General features: G+C 53.1%; 1 protein-coding gene across 1 annotated transcript in view; it reads right to left on the reverse strand.

Annotated features, from left to right (window-relative positions):
* The window catches only part of ULK4 (unc-51 like kinase 4), a gene marked incomplete at both ends in the record, with an annotated part of 268,478 nt that overhangs the window by 1,842 nt on the left and 250,477 nt on the right, over positions 1-16,159 (reverse strand). The window contains one exon of the mRNA XM_080715872.1: positions 236-321. Within this exon, the coding sequence (XP_080571998.1) occupies positions 236-321 (86 nt within the window). The remainder of the gene's footprint in view (positions 1-235; positions 322-16,159) is intronic.

The following is a 16,159-nucleotide window of genomic DNA, read 5'->3' on the forward strand; positions in this document are numbered from 1 at the left end:
CACTGGCAGCCTCTGGATGCCAGCTGCTGTTCTGCATGCTCCAAGTTGGCCCTGGAGCAGCTGGCTTAGGAAGACTCTGCCCGTCCTGCTTGGTCGGAGGGCAGTCCACGGGGCAGGGACAAGGGCATCTCTGAGCAGGTGCTGCCTGTCTCCCTACTCAACCCTGAAGGGGGGCAAGACCTCCCCCAGGGACCCTGTATCCACCTCCACGGTGACCGTGCCCAGGGCCACTTACCTGTCGGCTGTGGCCAGCCGCTGCAGGGCCTGCCGGAGGCTGCCCGCGCGCTGCAGGCTCTCTGAGTGCTTCTGGTTGGAGGTGATCTGCAAGGGACGGAGAGGACGTGGTCAGCGGGGCCTGGCCTGGCCTGTGCCTGCTGACGAGCACCCCAGTGTCAGGCCCAGGTGGAGCCGCGGCTGCCTGTGGCGTTGGGAGCCTGCCCGGGGTGCTGATGGTCGGGGACCCAGCCCAGACTGTGGCGCCCCACTGGGTGGGCACAGGGGTGTCCTGGGGCTGGAGATGACCAGCTCAGGGAGGGAGTCCTTGGGGTCCTCAGGAGGGATGGCTGAATGGAAGTCTCAACTTCCCAGTTAAAGTGAAACCATGCTGTCAGCCTGGAACCTGCTGGCCGGCTACAAATTGCAGATCTGTCCTTGGGGCTCTGAGTCCCGCGTGATCTCGCCCATGTAGGCAGAAGGATAGTGATTCTGGGAGCCTGGGAGAAGCAGCAGACCTAAGAGCAGTGCAAGGGGGTGCCCCAACCTAGCCACATATCTGCAGACTCACACGTAGGCCAGGCAGGGCTTGGCTGGTTACTGACCTCTCTGGGCACCCAGACCCCTCCACAAACCGAGCCCATCTCTGGGGAGGCAGAGAGGCAGGCTTTAGGAGTGGGCCTTTGACTCCACTCAGACCTGCCCCTCCGGACTCACCAGTCACGCCCAGCTCCCATCTCTGAATTCTTTTATTATTTATTTTTGTGGCACTAGGGATGGAACTAGGGGCATTCTACCTCCAAGCTACACCCCCAGCTCTTTTTTTTTTTTTTTTTTTTTGGTGGTACTGGGGATGAAAACAAGTGGCAGTCTACCTCCGAGTGTCAACCCCAGCCCTATTTTTTATTCTTTATTTTGAAACAGGGTCTGAGTTGCAAAAGGCCTCACTTAGGAGCTGAGGCTGTCATGAACCACGATCCCTGTCTCAGCCTCCTGAATGCTGGGATTAGAAGCGTGCGCCACCACGCCTGGGGTATTTTTTATTTTTTGAAACAGGGCCTCACTGAGTTGCAGAGGGCCTAAGTAGCTGAGGCTGGCTGTGAACCACAATCCTCCTGTCTCAGCCTCCAGAATGCTGGGATTACAGTGTGCGCCACCACGCCCGGCTTAGGAAATGGACATCTTCATAAAATTACAAGCACACACAGGGTCACACAAGGGCAGCTACAGAATGGAGCCTGAGCGAAGCTATTGCTTTGACGGAAAAGATGGAGTTATACTCTCAGAAGCAGAAGGCACAGCCTGCTGCTTGAGATGCTAAGAGTGAGCGGCAGCGCGCCGCCTGGGGTCGGGCAGTGGACTGCAGGGAGGACCACGAACCGCACTCGAGCCTCGAGTGAGCGGGCCAGGCCATGACCACCACAAACCCACACCCTACGGGGAAGAGAATGGGGACCCCCACAGCTCCCAGGCGGGGGAGGTGAGCCCCCAGCCCCCACCCGGGGCTGATGAGCAGGTCCCTCCTCCTCAAGGGGGTCCCAGGCACGGGAGGGCTCCAGGGGCAATTAGCCCTCAGCATGGGTCTGAACTCAGGTTTATTCGGATCCTCTCCCACTTCCCCAGTGGGCCGGAGACCCGCCGCCACTCCAGCTGGCCTCAGCTGGAATTTCTGCAAAGATCTGCGTCTTAACAAAACTGCATGTCAATTCCCCGCACCACCCACCCACAGCCTCTCGAGTGGCAGGGCTGTGCGTTCTGCTCAGGCTTGACACCTGCGCTCGGAGGGAGAGGCAGGGCAGCAGTATGTTTTCTTCATCTTACCCAGAATTGGAACCTCTGATATAAACATTTACATTTACATGTGCTTTTGTTCCTTTCCCTCCATTCTGATGCACCCGCGGCCCCAGGCAGCTCTGGGGGAGGGGGCCCACAATGGCAGCCAGCGGCAGGAGTCTGCTGCCCAAGCTCCTTTTGGCCACCAGCATGGCCCAATTGTGAAAATGGGTGGTTTCTAGTGAGGCAGAAAATGGACGACCCAGGAGAGAGCTCTAGGGAGTCCTGAGGAAGAGCTCAGAATGCATCCCCTCACCACTCTTTATGAGTCCGTGGGCACATCCCTAGACTTTGGAGAACGGACCTAATAGATGAAAAAAACCCTGCCCCCCACCCCAGCTGGGCCCCTGAGGGCAGGGTGTACCCAACAAAACCACCTGGCTCTGTACAACCTTGAAAACATCTGAAATCACGGCTCAGCTTGCAGCTGAGCCTAACCAGCACAACGGCTTGCTAAAACCAAAATATCAACGTTCTCAGTGATATTTCAACAAGACGGCATTGTATGCTGTAAGATTTAAAATGACCAGAATAGGGCCAGGCATGCATGCTTGCCTGGCAGACTCAAGGTCTCAGGTTTGATCTCCAGCACTGGGGGAGGGGGAATGAACCCCAAACAACCCAAACTGAAACGCCCAGGATAAAACTCAAAATCACCAGGCATACAAACAACCATGAACATCTCAAGTCACATAAGAAAGGACAATCAATACAAGATAGCAGATAAAGCGACAGATGTTAGAATTCTCCGACAAAGGCTTTCAAGTGATATAAAAATGCAAACAGCACCAGCTCTCTTGAAAGCAGCGTTAGGATAGACCATCAGTACAAACGTAGAAGATGTAAAGACATGACGGAGAGGGAAAGTCAAGACCAAATGGGCATTTCAGAACTGAAAATGGAATAAGCTTGAACATTTTCACGAGGTTGACGTAATAGGAAAATGGAGGTCAGTGAGCCAGTGAACTCAGAGAGATAAACAGAAACGATCCCATCTGAGCCACAGAGAGAAAAATAGTGGACAGTGGTGTCCCGGGAACCCGTGGGCCCACGACAGAAGCCTGAGCCACTGAAACTGCAGGAGGAGGAGGCCGAGAGTGAATGGCTGAAAGATCTGAAGAAATCACACCACAACTACTGCGAGCTTGAGAGAAAGCTGAGTTACAGGCTGGCAAGATACAGCCCCCGAAATCCACGAAAAGGCGTGACCGAATCTGCTGAAGACAAAGCATCCTGACATCAGCGGCAGGGGACGCAGGACCTAGAGGGCAGCAACAGCCTGAAGGCACCCCCGGGCCCCTCCCCTGAAACAGGAGGCCAGACGGACATGGCGGCACATCTTTGCTAAAAATGAACTGCCAAACTAGAATTCTGAATCTAGCAGGTGTGATTCAGAAATGATACGAGAGCGAAATATCATTCAGGAATGAAAATGAAACCGACATTCTCAGGTGAAGAAAGGCTTCGAGGAGCAAAGCGGATCCAAAAGGATTGTCAGCGGGGACAAAACAGAACCAGAAAGAAACCTGGACACCAGGAACGAAGGGTGAGCAATGAGGGCGATGTGGCAGAAATGTTCCCTTTCCTTGGAAGGTGCATCATGGGAGAAAAGCAAAAAACCTAACACTGTCCACTGAGGACGTGTGTGTGCAGCATATAAGACGACTGGAACCCAGGCTCTGTATTCCAACTGAAGCGGTGACATACTGATCATAGGCACACTGGGAAACGTTAAGTATTTCATAATTCAAATAGCAAACACTAAAAATAATTATACAGAGATAGCATGGAAAAGGTAATAAATAAAAATGGTAACCCTAAAAATGCTCAGGTAGCACAAAAACATAATACTGAAAACAAGGACAAAATAAAGAAATGAAAGCATGAGGACTAAACAAATCAAACAGAAAGGTAGACTAAATCCTGATATACAAAGAATTACACTAAATGTAAACGATCTACATACAGCAAGAGATTTTTCTGGATGATTTAAAAGAATAACCCAACAATAGACTGTCTAAAAGAATCTTAATTCAAGTAAAGTGAGATGGAGTGGGTAAAAGTGAAGAGATGGATAAAAGCTAGGCCACGCGCTAGAGTTTGGACTGAGAATATCCTCCAAAGATCCACGTTTTACAGGCTTGGTCCCTGGCAGGACACTGTTGGGAGATGGGAGAAACTTTAAGGGGCAGGGCCTAGTGGGAGGTCTTTAGGTCACCTGGGGTGTGTGTCCTCATAGGAGACAGTGAGATCTCATCCCTTCCTCCCCATCATGAAGCAGTTGTGTTCAACCACAAGCTCCCACCGTCACATGCTGTGCTCGCCCACCACCCACGGCCTAAAAACAGGGCTGGCTGATCACAGACAAGAGCTTGCAACTATGGGTCAAACTAAACCTTTTCATAAACTGATGATTTTAGCTATTTTTATAGTAATTTTATAGCAAATCTGACTAACACACCATGCAAGCATTAAATCAGAAGGAAGCTAGAATGGCCACATTAATATAAGGTACAGTAGACTTTAGAGCAAAGGAGATTACTAGGGATAAATAGGACAGAAGATTTTGACAACAAACTTCTATCACCAAGAGGACATAACAAGTGTTTATGCATCTACCAAAAGAAATTACACAAAGGAAAAACTGACCACTGGAAGGAAAAATGACAAATCCACACTGTAGTTGGAGACTTTGAAATTCCTCTTAGAATAACAAGTAGAGCAGGGTGTGGCGGCGTACGCTTGTAATCCCCGCGCTTGGGAGGCTGAGACAGGAGGATCGCACAGGTTCAAAGCCAGCCTCAGCTACTTAGTGAGGCTCTCAGCAACTTAGTGAGACCCTGTTTCCAAATAAATTATAAAATAGGGCTGGGAGTATAGCCCGGAGGTAGAAAGCCCCTGGGTTCCCCCCCCCCCAGTTACACACACACACACACACACACACACACACACACACACACGAAGTAGAATGAATAAACAAAACCCAAAAATAAAACTCAATAGGGCTGTAAAGGAAAAAAGGGACACCATAGCCAACTGGATCCTATGGGCATCTGTAGTGCACCGACCTCGTCAATAACAGGATGTGCATTTTCCCAAGACCCTAGAAATTTTATACGTTCACCAATGTACAAATATTCTTTGTCATAAAACAAATGTCAACAAACTTAAAATAATCGGAACCAGATAAAATCATCCAGTCACAATGAAATTAAACTAGAAATTAATAACTTAGGAATATTTCTAGTCACTTGGAAATTAAACAACAAGTGTCTAAATAATCCAGGGGTCAAAGAGGACATCCCCAGGTAAATCAGAACATATTCTCAGGTGAAAGACCGACTATACCACGTATCACAGCCTGTGGGGTACAGCCAAAGCAGTGCCAAAAGGGAAATTCATACTACCAAATATTTGTATTAGGAGAGAAGAAATGTCCCCCCAAAAGAAATCCAAGCTTTCTCCCCAAGAAACTAGAAAACAGAAGTGCAAAACATACCCAAACCCAGGGGGTGGGGGTATCTAAGAGCAGAGTCAAGGGTGACAGGATAATGTATCACGACAATACCAATATTTGTATTGAATGAAAATTAACCAACTGCTCCAAATGGATGTTTAAGATAGTGAAACTACACATAAGCAAAATAAAACATACAGTGTAATATATCCAGATAATACACGCTGGACCTTCTGCTGTGGCTACTTTCTTGTGACAGTCGATCCAGCACCGTGCATCGCTGGGTAGACCCAAGCACTGAAAGGAGCGCCTTGTGTCCTGCAGGGTCACCCGCGACCCCTAGAAGGCTCCCGAGTTTTAAGGCTGTGGCTTTCTTTGTACATACCCCCCTGCAGCATGGAGTTAGGGTTGGCTCTTTTCTCAGTCTAGGCTAGCATGAGGAGCCCCTTCTGCCTTTTTATTTTGTAGTTCTAGGGATCACACTCAGGGAGGGTCTCTGTTTTTCAGTACTGAGGATGAAACCCAGGGACATTCTACCTCCGAGCTACAACCCCAGCCCTATTTTTATTTATTTGCTTTTTATTTTTTTATTTTTATTTTTATTTATTTATTTTGGTGGTAATGGGGTTCCTGGAAGCCCTTCTACCTCTGGGGTACCCTCCCAGACCTATTTTTGTACTTTTTTATTTGGAAACAGGGTCTCTTAAGCCAGCGCGCTGGCTCCGAAACTGCGCGATCCTCCTGTCTCTGCCTCCCAAGCGCGGGGCTTACAAGTGTGCGCCACCACACCCGGCTTTTTTTTTTTTTTTAATTCTTTATTTTAAAACTGGGTCTGAGTTGCAAAGGGCCTAAGTAGCTGAGGCTGTCCACGAACCGCGATCCTGTCTTGGCCTCCTGAATGCTGGGGTTACAAGTGTGCGCCACCATACCGGGCCACCTCTGCCTTCTGACAGTGGCAGCGCCCTGCGGCCGGCCAGCCTCCAGTTTGCAGGTGTGCTGTGAGGTGCCCAGGGCAGCAGCCTGCCCGCAGAGGCCCCCGGGGGAGCCTCCGCGCCTGGCGCCTGTGCCCCTCCTAAGGCCTGCAGAAGCCCGTGGACCAGGATGCGCCTCTGTTCCCTCTGCCCAGGGCAGCTCGTCGGGAACGTACACCCGTGAGCGAGTCGCGGCTCTCACGGGGCTCGCCGGATGCTGCAGAGCGGGCTCCTCTGTTCAACGTCTCCCGGTGTGGGGAGAGAGGTGGTGGCCCGGCAGGGAGGTGCCGTGCTCATGCGCACGTCTGCGTTGCTGGTGATCCTGAATGTGTGTGGCAAAGCGGAGGCAAGTCGGCGCCGGCCCTCCACCCGGGGGTGCCTGTCAGCAGGCCCGGGCAGTGCCGGCGGCCAGAACACCGGGGCTGGGCAGCCCTCGGAGCCGGTTATTACAGACACCCGCACGGGGTTGGGGAGGGCGGATTCTGTAGGCCTCGGAGCTCATAAATACAAGTAAAAACAAGCAGGTAACTGACGGCTCTGCTTCAGAGAGCTTAACTGTCAAAACAAACCACCCAGCGCCCCTTTGTTTTGCTTTCTGAACGCACACGCTGCCTTTTCTTGGTTGGGGTTTTCATACAACTTCAAAGCGCCCTGTCCAGGCACATGGAGACGCGCTGTCCCTCACCACCGGCCCCGGGAGAGAACCCGCAGAGGCGCTGGTCAGTGTGAGGACTCCGGCGGTCCCTCCCGGCCTGGCGTGGCACTGTGCATTCTGGGGGGTCTTTCCAGCATCCGAGCGCTCCTGCTCAGCCGGGCCTCGGGGTGCTGAGACAGAGCACAGCCTCAGCTTCCTGGTGGCACCTGTCCTCCCTGGAGTCCACCAAGGACCGGTATCTTCTCAGCAAAAGCGAGCGAGGCCCCTAAGAGTCTGGGGTAGGAGGCAGAAAAGGGGCTTTAAGGGACCCTGCGGGTGGGCCTGCTGATCACCGGGTCAGGCAGGCCCAGCACAAAACCTTGCTGGTCTGGATGCAGCTCAGCCCCCAGCAGGCCTGCCTCTCTGGAGGTAGATACCTGGATCGCAGAGTACCATGTGCGGCATCCGGGGTGAGTAGTGCCATCTCTGAGTCCAGGTGGGCTGTCATGGGGGCGTCCTTCCTGCTCTGCTGAAGCACAGGTCAGCTTTAACTCAGAGGGACACTCAGCCCCAAGCCTCAGGGAGCTGGTGGCCTCTGGAACATGGTGGCTACTCACGGAGGCGGTGGGGACAGGAGGGGAAGAAGGCGGCAGGCTGCCTCCCGCTCAGGAGCTGCGTGAGCCCCTGCGCCATGCGCTCAGTGGAACCGGGCACGGGGACAAAACAGTAAAGCCTGGCTTTCAGAAAGAAATCAGGGGCCCACCTGTCTCTAGGACTAGTTGTGTCAGAAAGCCTTGGGCTGAAAAGGGCTTGGGCTTTCAGTCAAGACAGGAAGCTAACACTTGTGAGTGCCCGCGACGTTCAGAAACATGGTAGAGTTTACTCTTTCTGACGATGACATCTCTTACCTGGAAAATAATCGCGGGCCAAGGAAAAAACCTTCAGCAAGTCATCCCCAGTCACAACACAGTTGGTGAGGCCCTCATCAGACAGACATGCCTGCACATCTCCTTCCTAAGCACTGGCTGGGATGCGTGTGGTCCAGCTTGGTGTGACATCGCTTGCACTTGCTCGAGGTCACCCAGCCAGCAGGCCCTGGCACTGACACTTGACCCCATTTCCCCACCTCAGGATCCACCCACGCTCTTCCCAAAGGCCCCGCCTCCTCCCACCCGCCGCTGAGCCCCTGCACCAGGCTGGCTGACCACGGTGACAGCAGCTGACCCCGATTTGACAGTCTTCCACTTGGAGCACACAGGTCTCGACCTTCCTGGTGTCTGCCTGCTCCCTGGCCTTGCCCGGCAGCCCGTTCTCCTCTCCTGCCCAAGAATCCTGCCTGTACCTGGGGTGCCTGTAACTCCGAGGCCATGGGGATGCCTTGCTGAGAAGCTGAAGGTTTTTTCCTTGGCCCACGATTATTTTCCAGAAGAAAATTATCCATAGCCACGTCGTCCTCCTTTTGAGCAGTTGAGGCCAGCCGATGCTCTCAGCCCTCCGCGGGGCAGTAAAAATGCCCTCATTGCCTAGAAACTGCTCATAATTACATCAGTTTCTGGCCATTAAATCCAGTAGGTTTAAAGTGGTGACTGTAATAGGGCTGGTTTGGGAGATCTCTTAGGCCTGGCCCAACAAACTATCCACAGCAGCCAGGTCCAAAATAAGAGAGGGAGAAACAGTTTTAATTGGCAAAAAAAAAATATAGTTGTGGACCTCCTGCGGATATGAGAATAAGCTAAAATTGGCCCACAGAAAGTTCTCGTGAAATACAGGATCAGACTGTACCATTCAGCCCAGAGAACCGAAGCCAAGTGTGTAGCCAGAAACGTGTGGGGGCCCAGGCTCCCGGGCCGCGGCGCTGGGCTTCCCGCCACGGACTCCTTCCTCACTAGAGCAGCACTCGGGAGCGAGCCTCGTGCGGTCTGCTGTGAGAGGCTGCGTCCTAAGACGTGGCTGCGAGCGATGTCGCGCCAAGCCGGACCACACGCATCCCAGCCAGTGCTTAGGAAGAGATGTGCAGGCACACCGCCATGTCTGTCTGATGGTGGCCTCACCAACTGTGTTGTGACTGGTGTGGGGGGGGGTACGGGGAGGGGACTTTTCGGTGGGAGAGAAGCGGATTGGAGAGGTGGCTTTGTGGTGCCTGGCCCCAGCCTTCCTCTGCACTGCCCGTGGGATGGAGGAAGCAGAGGGCTGTCAGGTCAAGAGGCTCGGCCAATCCGTCACTTTGCAAAGTGAAGACGCCGCTGACCCCTAAACTGCGCTGTGGTGGCTCCGCCATTATACATAGGATATTTATACTGTAAAGCAAAAACACCCAAAGTAAGCCTGTGCGCGGACCCTGACTGCAGAGACAGGCCACGAACATGGCTGTGTCCTAAGCCGAGGCTCCACTGTGACGCCGGTCCTCACCTCAAGGCCCTCCGCCTCCCCTAGATGGTTCAAAAGATGGGGGGCCTCCAGGACCAGGGAGGTGCTTAGCTTCTGGGGCACAGCCTAGTTGGGCCGCGGGTCTGAGCTTCTACTGCAAGAAAGACCACTTAAACAGCTCATGTGAGAAGGCAGGAGACTCATCAGAATAAAGCAGGGAAGAGAAATGGCGCCGTGGGTGGCCAGGCTCCCTGGGTTGGCACTGGGCCGGAGGATGGGCTGATGGGCAGGACCAGTCATGGAACTGGGGGGGGGGGAATCTGTGCCCCAAAGAACAACAATAGTGACAATGAAGGCCCTGGGGGAGGAAGGGGCCTGGGGGGGCTCGGAGGCTGCAGGAGGGAGGCCACTTAAGAGGGGCAGGAGGTAGGGATGCGGGGTCACTTCTAGGAGCGCGCGCCATTACCAGTCCCCGGCCAGGCTGACTGGCTGTCACAGCCCGAGGGATAAGATGACCAGAGACCAGCACGGCCGGCGACTGGTGAGCAAACTCGCTGAACCTGCCCATGCGCAGGCAGGGCTAACGGAGCGCTTTGGGGCTGAGAGAAGCTCTTCAGCCTACGGAAGCAGAACCCCTGAGATTTCTATCAGAGCTCAAGTACCCCTGAGGCCTCTGCAAAGGAGAGGAGATCGGAGAGGAGAGGAGATGGGAGAGAAGAGGAGATGGGAGAGGAGGGAAGAGGAGATTCTTACACAGAGCTGCTGTTTGAATCTGGCAGTGGGGTGGCCTATTGGTTCTCAGGGTGGAGGGGAGACCAACTAGCTGACCATCAGTACTCTCTTCAATGGACTTATGTGAACATTTTAATTCCTGGCAAGTGACCACCTTTTTTTTTTTTTTTTTTTTCTTCCCAGTACTGGGGATGGAACCCAGGGGCATTCTACCTCCAAGCTATACCCAGCCCTATTTTTTTTTTATCTTTTATTTTGAAACAGGGTCTCACTGAGTTGCAGAGGGTCTTACTAAGTAGCTGAGGCTGTCGGTGAACCCCCTGTCTCAGCCTCCTGAACGCTGGGATCACAAGCGTGCGCCACCAGGCCTGGCACAGGGAGCCACCTCTTAATACATGGCCACTGTCACATATAGTGAAGGGTCTTCCTCCCCTCTCGGGAGCCCTGGGGGAGGGCCGGCTGCTGTGGCTGGCCGCGCCTTCTCATACCCACAAGTCCTGCTGAGCCAAAGCCCTGGCTGCAGTGGCCCAGCCAAGCCCACGGAGAAGGGATACCCAGGCCGCTACTGGGCCGGGCCTCGTCCCTGTCCCCAGGTTCACAGAACCCCACAGCACCAAGTTGGGAGTCATAAGGTAGGACAGAGGGCTCAAGGGGCCCCTGGAGGACAGGCCAGCACCCCAGTCTGCACGGAGCCTTGAGCCTGCAGCCACAGGCAGCCAGGCCCAGGGAGTGGCCGCTTCTAGAAGGACCACGCACCTCCTGGACTCAGCAGCGGTCACCTTGCCCACACCTGGAGAGCTCCCTCTCCACGAGCCGGGAGCTGCGCTGGGGAGCCCCAGGTCGAGCCCCCGGGCCCGCACCGCCTCGCACTCTAAATTTCACCTACGCTCAATCCAGTGCCTCTCCCTGGAGCACTGGGGCCGCTGAGATTCCTTCCCCTGAACAAATCCAGAGGAAGATTAAAACAGAGGAAAATTAAAATTAAAGTGCATTTTGGTTGATTGGATTAAAGCTTGCAGGCACCAATTAGTCAACATTCGGGCCTGGCACTGACGGCCGGACAGACGAAAATTCCCACGCCGGCTGCTATTTTTGTAGAGGGGCTCCCATCAAGTACTGACAGACTCCACTTGGAAACATTTTAATAATGAATGTTCCGAGCAAAACGAGCAGCCCCTTGGAGAGATCTTGCCCCGCCCCTGGCAGGACCACACTTTGAGGACATTCTTTGTGGTGCCCTTGAGGGACCTGGCTCTGGATTTTTACCCGGGAGAGATAGGCCAGCTGCCTGCTGACCCCAAAGCCCCGTCATGCAGGCACCCCCTGCTCTGGGCAGATCTGCTGGGCCACACAGGGCCCAGCAGAACTGTATGCACAGAAAACAACATCCTGGCCCAGTGTCAAACTGGCCTTGGGATAAAATTAACTAAAGTGATGTTTCTGGGGCTTCCCGGGGCAATGTGGAAGAAGCCGGGCCCTCCTCTCTAGAAGGCTTTGGCAGGCCGGGTTCACCAGCCTCCTTGGCCTCTGTCACCTCATCCTCGCAGAGACACAGTTAGGAGATGGGGAAAGAGCAGCGGGTGCTGGTGGCAGAACAGGCTTTGAGACCCTGGGATGAAAGAAGCCGTGACCACCATGCGGCTGTAACTCATGCCGCCTCCTCTTGGGAAAGCCCGGGCACTTTAACAAGGACACCACAGTTTTGGTCCACCTCGGTCTCTAGTGGAGCTGAGCATCTAGGAAATCCTCAGGCTGGCTGAGACTGCTCACCGCATCTTCGTAGAGCAGAGAAGGACACCAGAGAGGGCCTCACGGAGCCCCGGCCCCAGAGTGCTGAGGCCAAGGTGGATCCCCTCCTGATCCTGGGAGCTACCAGGAGGGATCCCCAGTTTTCCAGTCAGCATTCCTACTGCTGTGACCCAAAATACCTGCCGACCACAACTCAGAGGAAGAAAGATTTGTGTGCTCACAGTCCTGGAGGTTTCAGTCCATGTTAGGCTGGGTCACATCTATGGAGCTCAGGCACGGTGGCGGGAAGCAGAAAGGGAGCAGAGAAGGGGGTCCGGGGAGCGATCTATCTATCTATCTATCTATCTGGTCCCCAAGGCCACAACTGAGCGCTCTACCTCCTCCAGCCACACCCTGCCTGCCTCACCACGCAATAAATCCTTTAATCCATTGATGGACTGATCCACCCATGGATGGGAACATCACGATTCAATCATGTCACCTCTGAACATTCTGCACTGTCAATACATGAGCCTTCCAGGGGACAGTCTATACCCCAACCCTAACGCCGCACAGCAAGCCATTTCTCTCTTCCGATTAAGCGTGTCAGGACATGACAAAGCAGAGCTCCTGCTGTGCCCGGCTGCTTGGGCTCCGGGGAGCATCGAGGCTGGCAACCCAATGCTGCAGAGGAAGCCTAGACGTTCTCCCCATCACCCACGTTGGAAACACCGGCTGGGTGTGAAGCACAATCCTGTCTCACTTTGTTATGGATCACAACAACGCATTGGCATGGAGTTTGCTTTTCAAAGTATTTGCCTTATGCGACCTCATATTTAGGTGATTTTTCAGGCAAACCATTAAGAGCATAGAAACAAAATGTTAGATCAAAAGATCAAGCTTGAAAAGAATGCCTATGGATCAAAGCCCGGCGCATGCCCTCTTGCTGCGGGAGTGTCTAGCGGAGGGAGCACACATTTCTTTTGAGAAATACCTTTTCAAAGAAAGATCAGAATCTGGCTCTTAGAGAATGGCCAAAGGGTGGGGAGAAATCAGCAATGGTATTCGGAACGAACTCTCCGGATACTAGTCCTGACAAGTTGGTGCACCCGCCGGACACCTGGGTGCTCAGGAGAGAACGGCCCACCTGCTGGTGAACTCGCTCATTGGCTTCTTCTCTCCTGCTTGTGCAGTCTCAGGAGACACCATCTGCCCCAGACGCGCACAGCTCTGCCGCGCCCTCCAGCTAAGACCCAGCTGCTGCCACCGTCGACTGCTGCGGGCCCCCGGGCAGAGCAGGTGCTAGATGAGCCGTCCTCTTGGGCATGGACTCTGCCTGAGGCTATGTTAAAGGAAGTGGATTCCGAAAGGGCCACCGATACGCAGGACCAGCAGTCGGCCCCTTTGCCAGCCCCTAATTTCAGGTGATAACAGCCTAACAGCCAGGACCCTGCTCACCCACGAGGGCCCGGCTTAGCGTTTCAGAGCGGCATAGCTAGGGAAGGAGTGTGCAGGAGCCTCAGCCCCAGCCACAGTGGCTCACTGCCCCGTACGGGTTTCAACTCGCTGACTAGGTTAAACTCTCTGGCTTGCTGATGGTCATCTGGTGGCAGTGAGTGAGGTGGAGGTTTGGAAGCCATGCCCACGCTAACAGGTGCTTCCTCCAGTGCCCTGAGGAGTCCCAACACTCTGGTTCAGCTCCCCTCCAGGTCAAACCCTCTACCGTACGTCCAACCTGCGCTCTCAGCGTCCCCGACTCCAAGTTCTGGGCCATCCCAGGCCAGAGCTCCGGCCCTGGCTGAGAGTTTCCCTTCACCTGGCTGCGAGCGGAGGGCAAAGGGTAATGGTGGGTGAGAGGAAGAGGAGGAGGAAAAGGAAGAAGAGAAGAAAGGGAGGAAGAGGAGGAGAAAAAGGGGAGGAAGAGGAGGAGGTGGTGAAGACCCACCAACAGAAAGGTAAGCCTTCAGTCTCCAGTCTTTCTTGCCAAAGTGTATGATTGCTATTTGAGTACATAAAATCAAATTCTGCATCTAAATAACCAGTACGCACGGAATCAAAAGGTCAAGGATATACTGGGAAAACAGCTACGCTACAGAGGCCCTGCTTCCAGAGTAAGGGCTCCTCCAAGCCAGTGAGTAGGAGGTCAACTCAAAAACAAAACAACAGCTACAAAACCTGGGCAAAGTGTACACTGAGGCGGTGTACAGGAAATGCGCATGGCATTTATTTATTTACTGCACTACTAAGGATGGAACCCAGAGGCATTCCGCCTCTGAGCCACACCCCCAGCACTATTTTTTATTATTTTGAAACAGTTGCTAAGTTGCAGAGGGCCTAAGTAGCCGAGGCAGGCTGCGAACTGATCCTCCTGTCTCTGCCTCCCAAGTACTGGGGTCACAGGTGTGCACACCACAGTGGCTCATGTAACTTTTAGACAAGAAACTGCATCCAATAACAAAATGGGCAAGTGAACTAAATAGACACTTCACAAAAGAAGAAATCCAAATGGCCAATAAATGCATGAAAAAATGCTCAACATCACTGGCAATCAGAGAGATGCAAATCAAAACTACCCTGAGATTTCACCTAACTCCAACTAGAATGGCAATCATTCAAAACACAAACAACAACAGATGCTGGCGAGGATGTGGAGAAGTGGGAACTCTAAGACATTGTTGGTGGGATTGCAAATTAGTGCAACCACTTTGGAAAACAGTATGGAGAATCCTCAGGAGAATGGGAACAAATCTACCATTTGATCCAGCAATACCACTGTTGGGTATCTACCCAAAAGAAAAGAAACCAAACTACCAAACTAATGCATGTGTATCTATGTTCATAGCTGCACAATTCACCATTGCCAAACTATGGAACCAGCCAAGATGTCCATCAACAGATGAATGGATTACAAAACTGTGGGATATGTACACAATGGAATTTTACTCAGCCATCAAAAAAACTCAATTATGTCATTTTCAGAGAAATGGATGGAACTGGAGGACATTATGCTAAATGAGGTTAGTCAGTCACAAAAAATAAGAAAGCAGATGCTTTCCCTAATATGTGAGACTTAGGGAGAAATGGGTCATAGGAGGAACTAACTCTAGATGAAAAAGGAAATCCTATAGAGGAGCAAACAAGGCAACCTACAGGAGGAGAAAGGAGGGGGGAAGAGGAAAATCTCTAAGACACACAATGTACTTAAACATATCGAAGTCAACCACTAAGCCGAGCAAGGGAAGGAGGGACGGGGAGGGAATGGGGTGGGAATTGGGTAGGGGTTAAATCAGTGATGTGTACATGTCTGTACACACAAGTTTTTTACCCCAATATGATGTATGAATATAATGCACCAATAAAAAATTAAAAAAAGAAGAAACTGTGCTTCATTTCACTTATGGTAAGCAAAATGCAAATGAGATACCACGTCCAGAAAACAGCGGAGAAGGAGGGCGCGGGAAAGAAGCGGCCCAGACTGTGCAGAGCGGCAAGCCGTGTGTGCGGGGAGTGGGTGGCCTCCACTTTCCCGCCCGTGGGGAAAGCATCTATGGGTGCCATACAGAAAAACGATTTAAAAGTAAAGGCTGCCTCCAGGGAGGAGAATGTGGTCGCCAGAGAACAGGCCTGGGCGAGAGACTACTCGTTTTATATTCTTTCCATCAACTGAATCTTAAACCAGAGGCTGCCTTAGCACTGGGCACTTTTATTAACATCCAGGGATAGGATGTCGTTTGGGGGACCTCATTTTGATGGGCATGCCGGTAGGCCGGGCTGATGAGGGGCTCTTTATCTCTTCAGGGATCAACACGTAACAATTTCCTTAGAGACACACTCAGGGCGCCCTGGGTTTGTGAAGGCGTTCACACATCACCTTTCCAAGTCACTGCGGCCGCCCTGAGAGGGGCACCGTCTGGATTTCTGTTTCTCACAGGGTGGTGAGGCTCGGAGAGAGACAGCCTTCTCAGGTGAGGGAGCAGAGATGCAGACGTGACTCTAGACCTTGCCGGCCGGCCGGGGCTGTGAGGACAACTGCCAGGCCGGGGTGACAGGCAGGGGTCCATGAGCGCACACAGCCCCGGGGTCTATGCCAGAGCAACCAGACCTTTAGGCGGAGGCCGCAGGGCAGCGCTCAAGGCAGGACCAGCTTCTCCAGGGCCCTGGCGAGCCCCAGAGCTGTGGCCCAGGAGAAAGGGAGGACCCAGGTAGAGACAGATGGCCGCAGGC

This window comes from Muscardinus avellanarius, assembly GCF_963383645.1.
Source record: "Muscardinus avellanarius genome assembly, chromosome: 18".
NCBI classification, from domain to species: Eukaryota; Metazoa; Chordata; class Mammalia; order Rodentia; family Gliridae; genus Muscardinus; species Muscardinus avellanarius.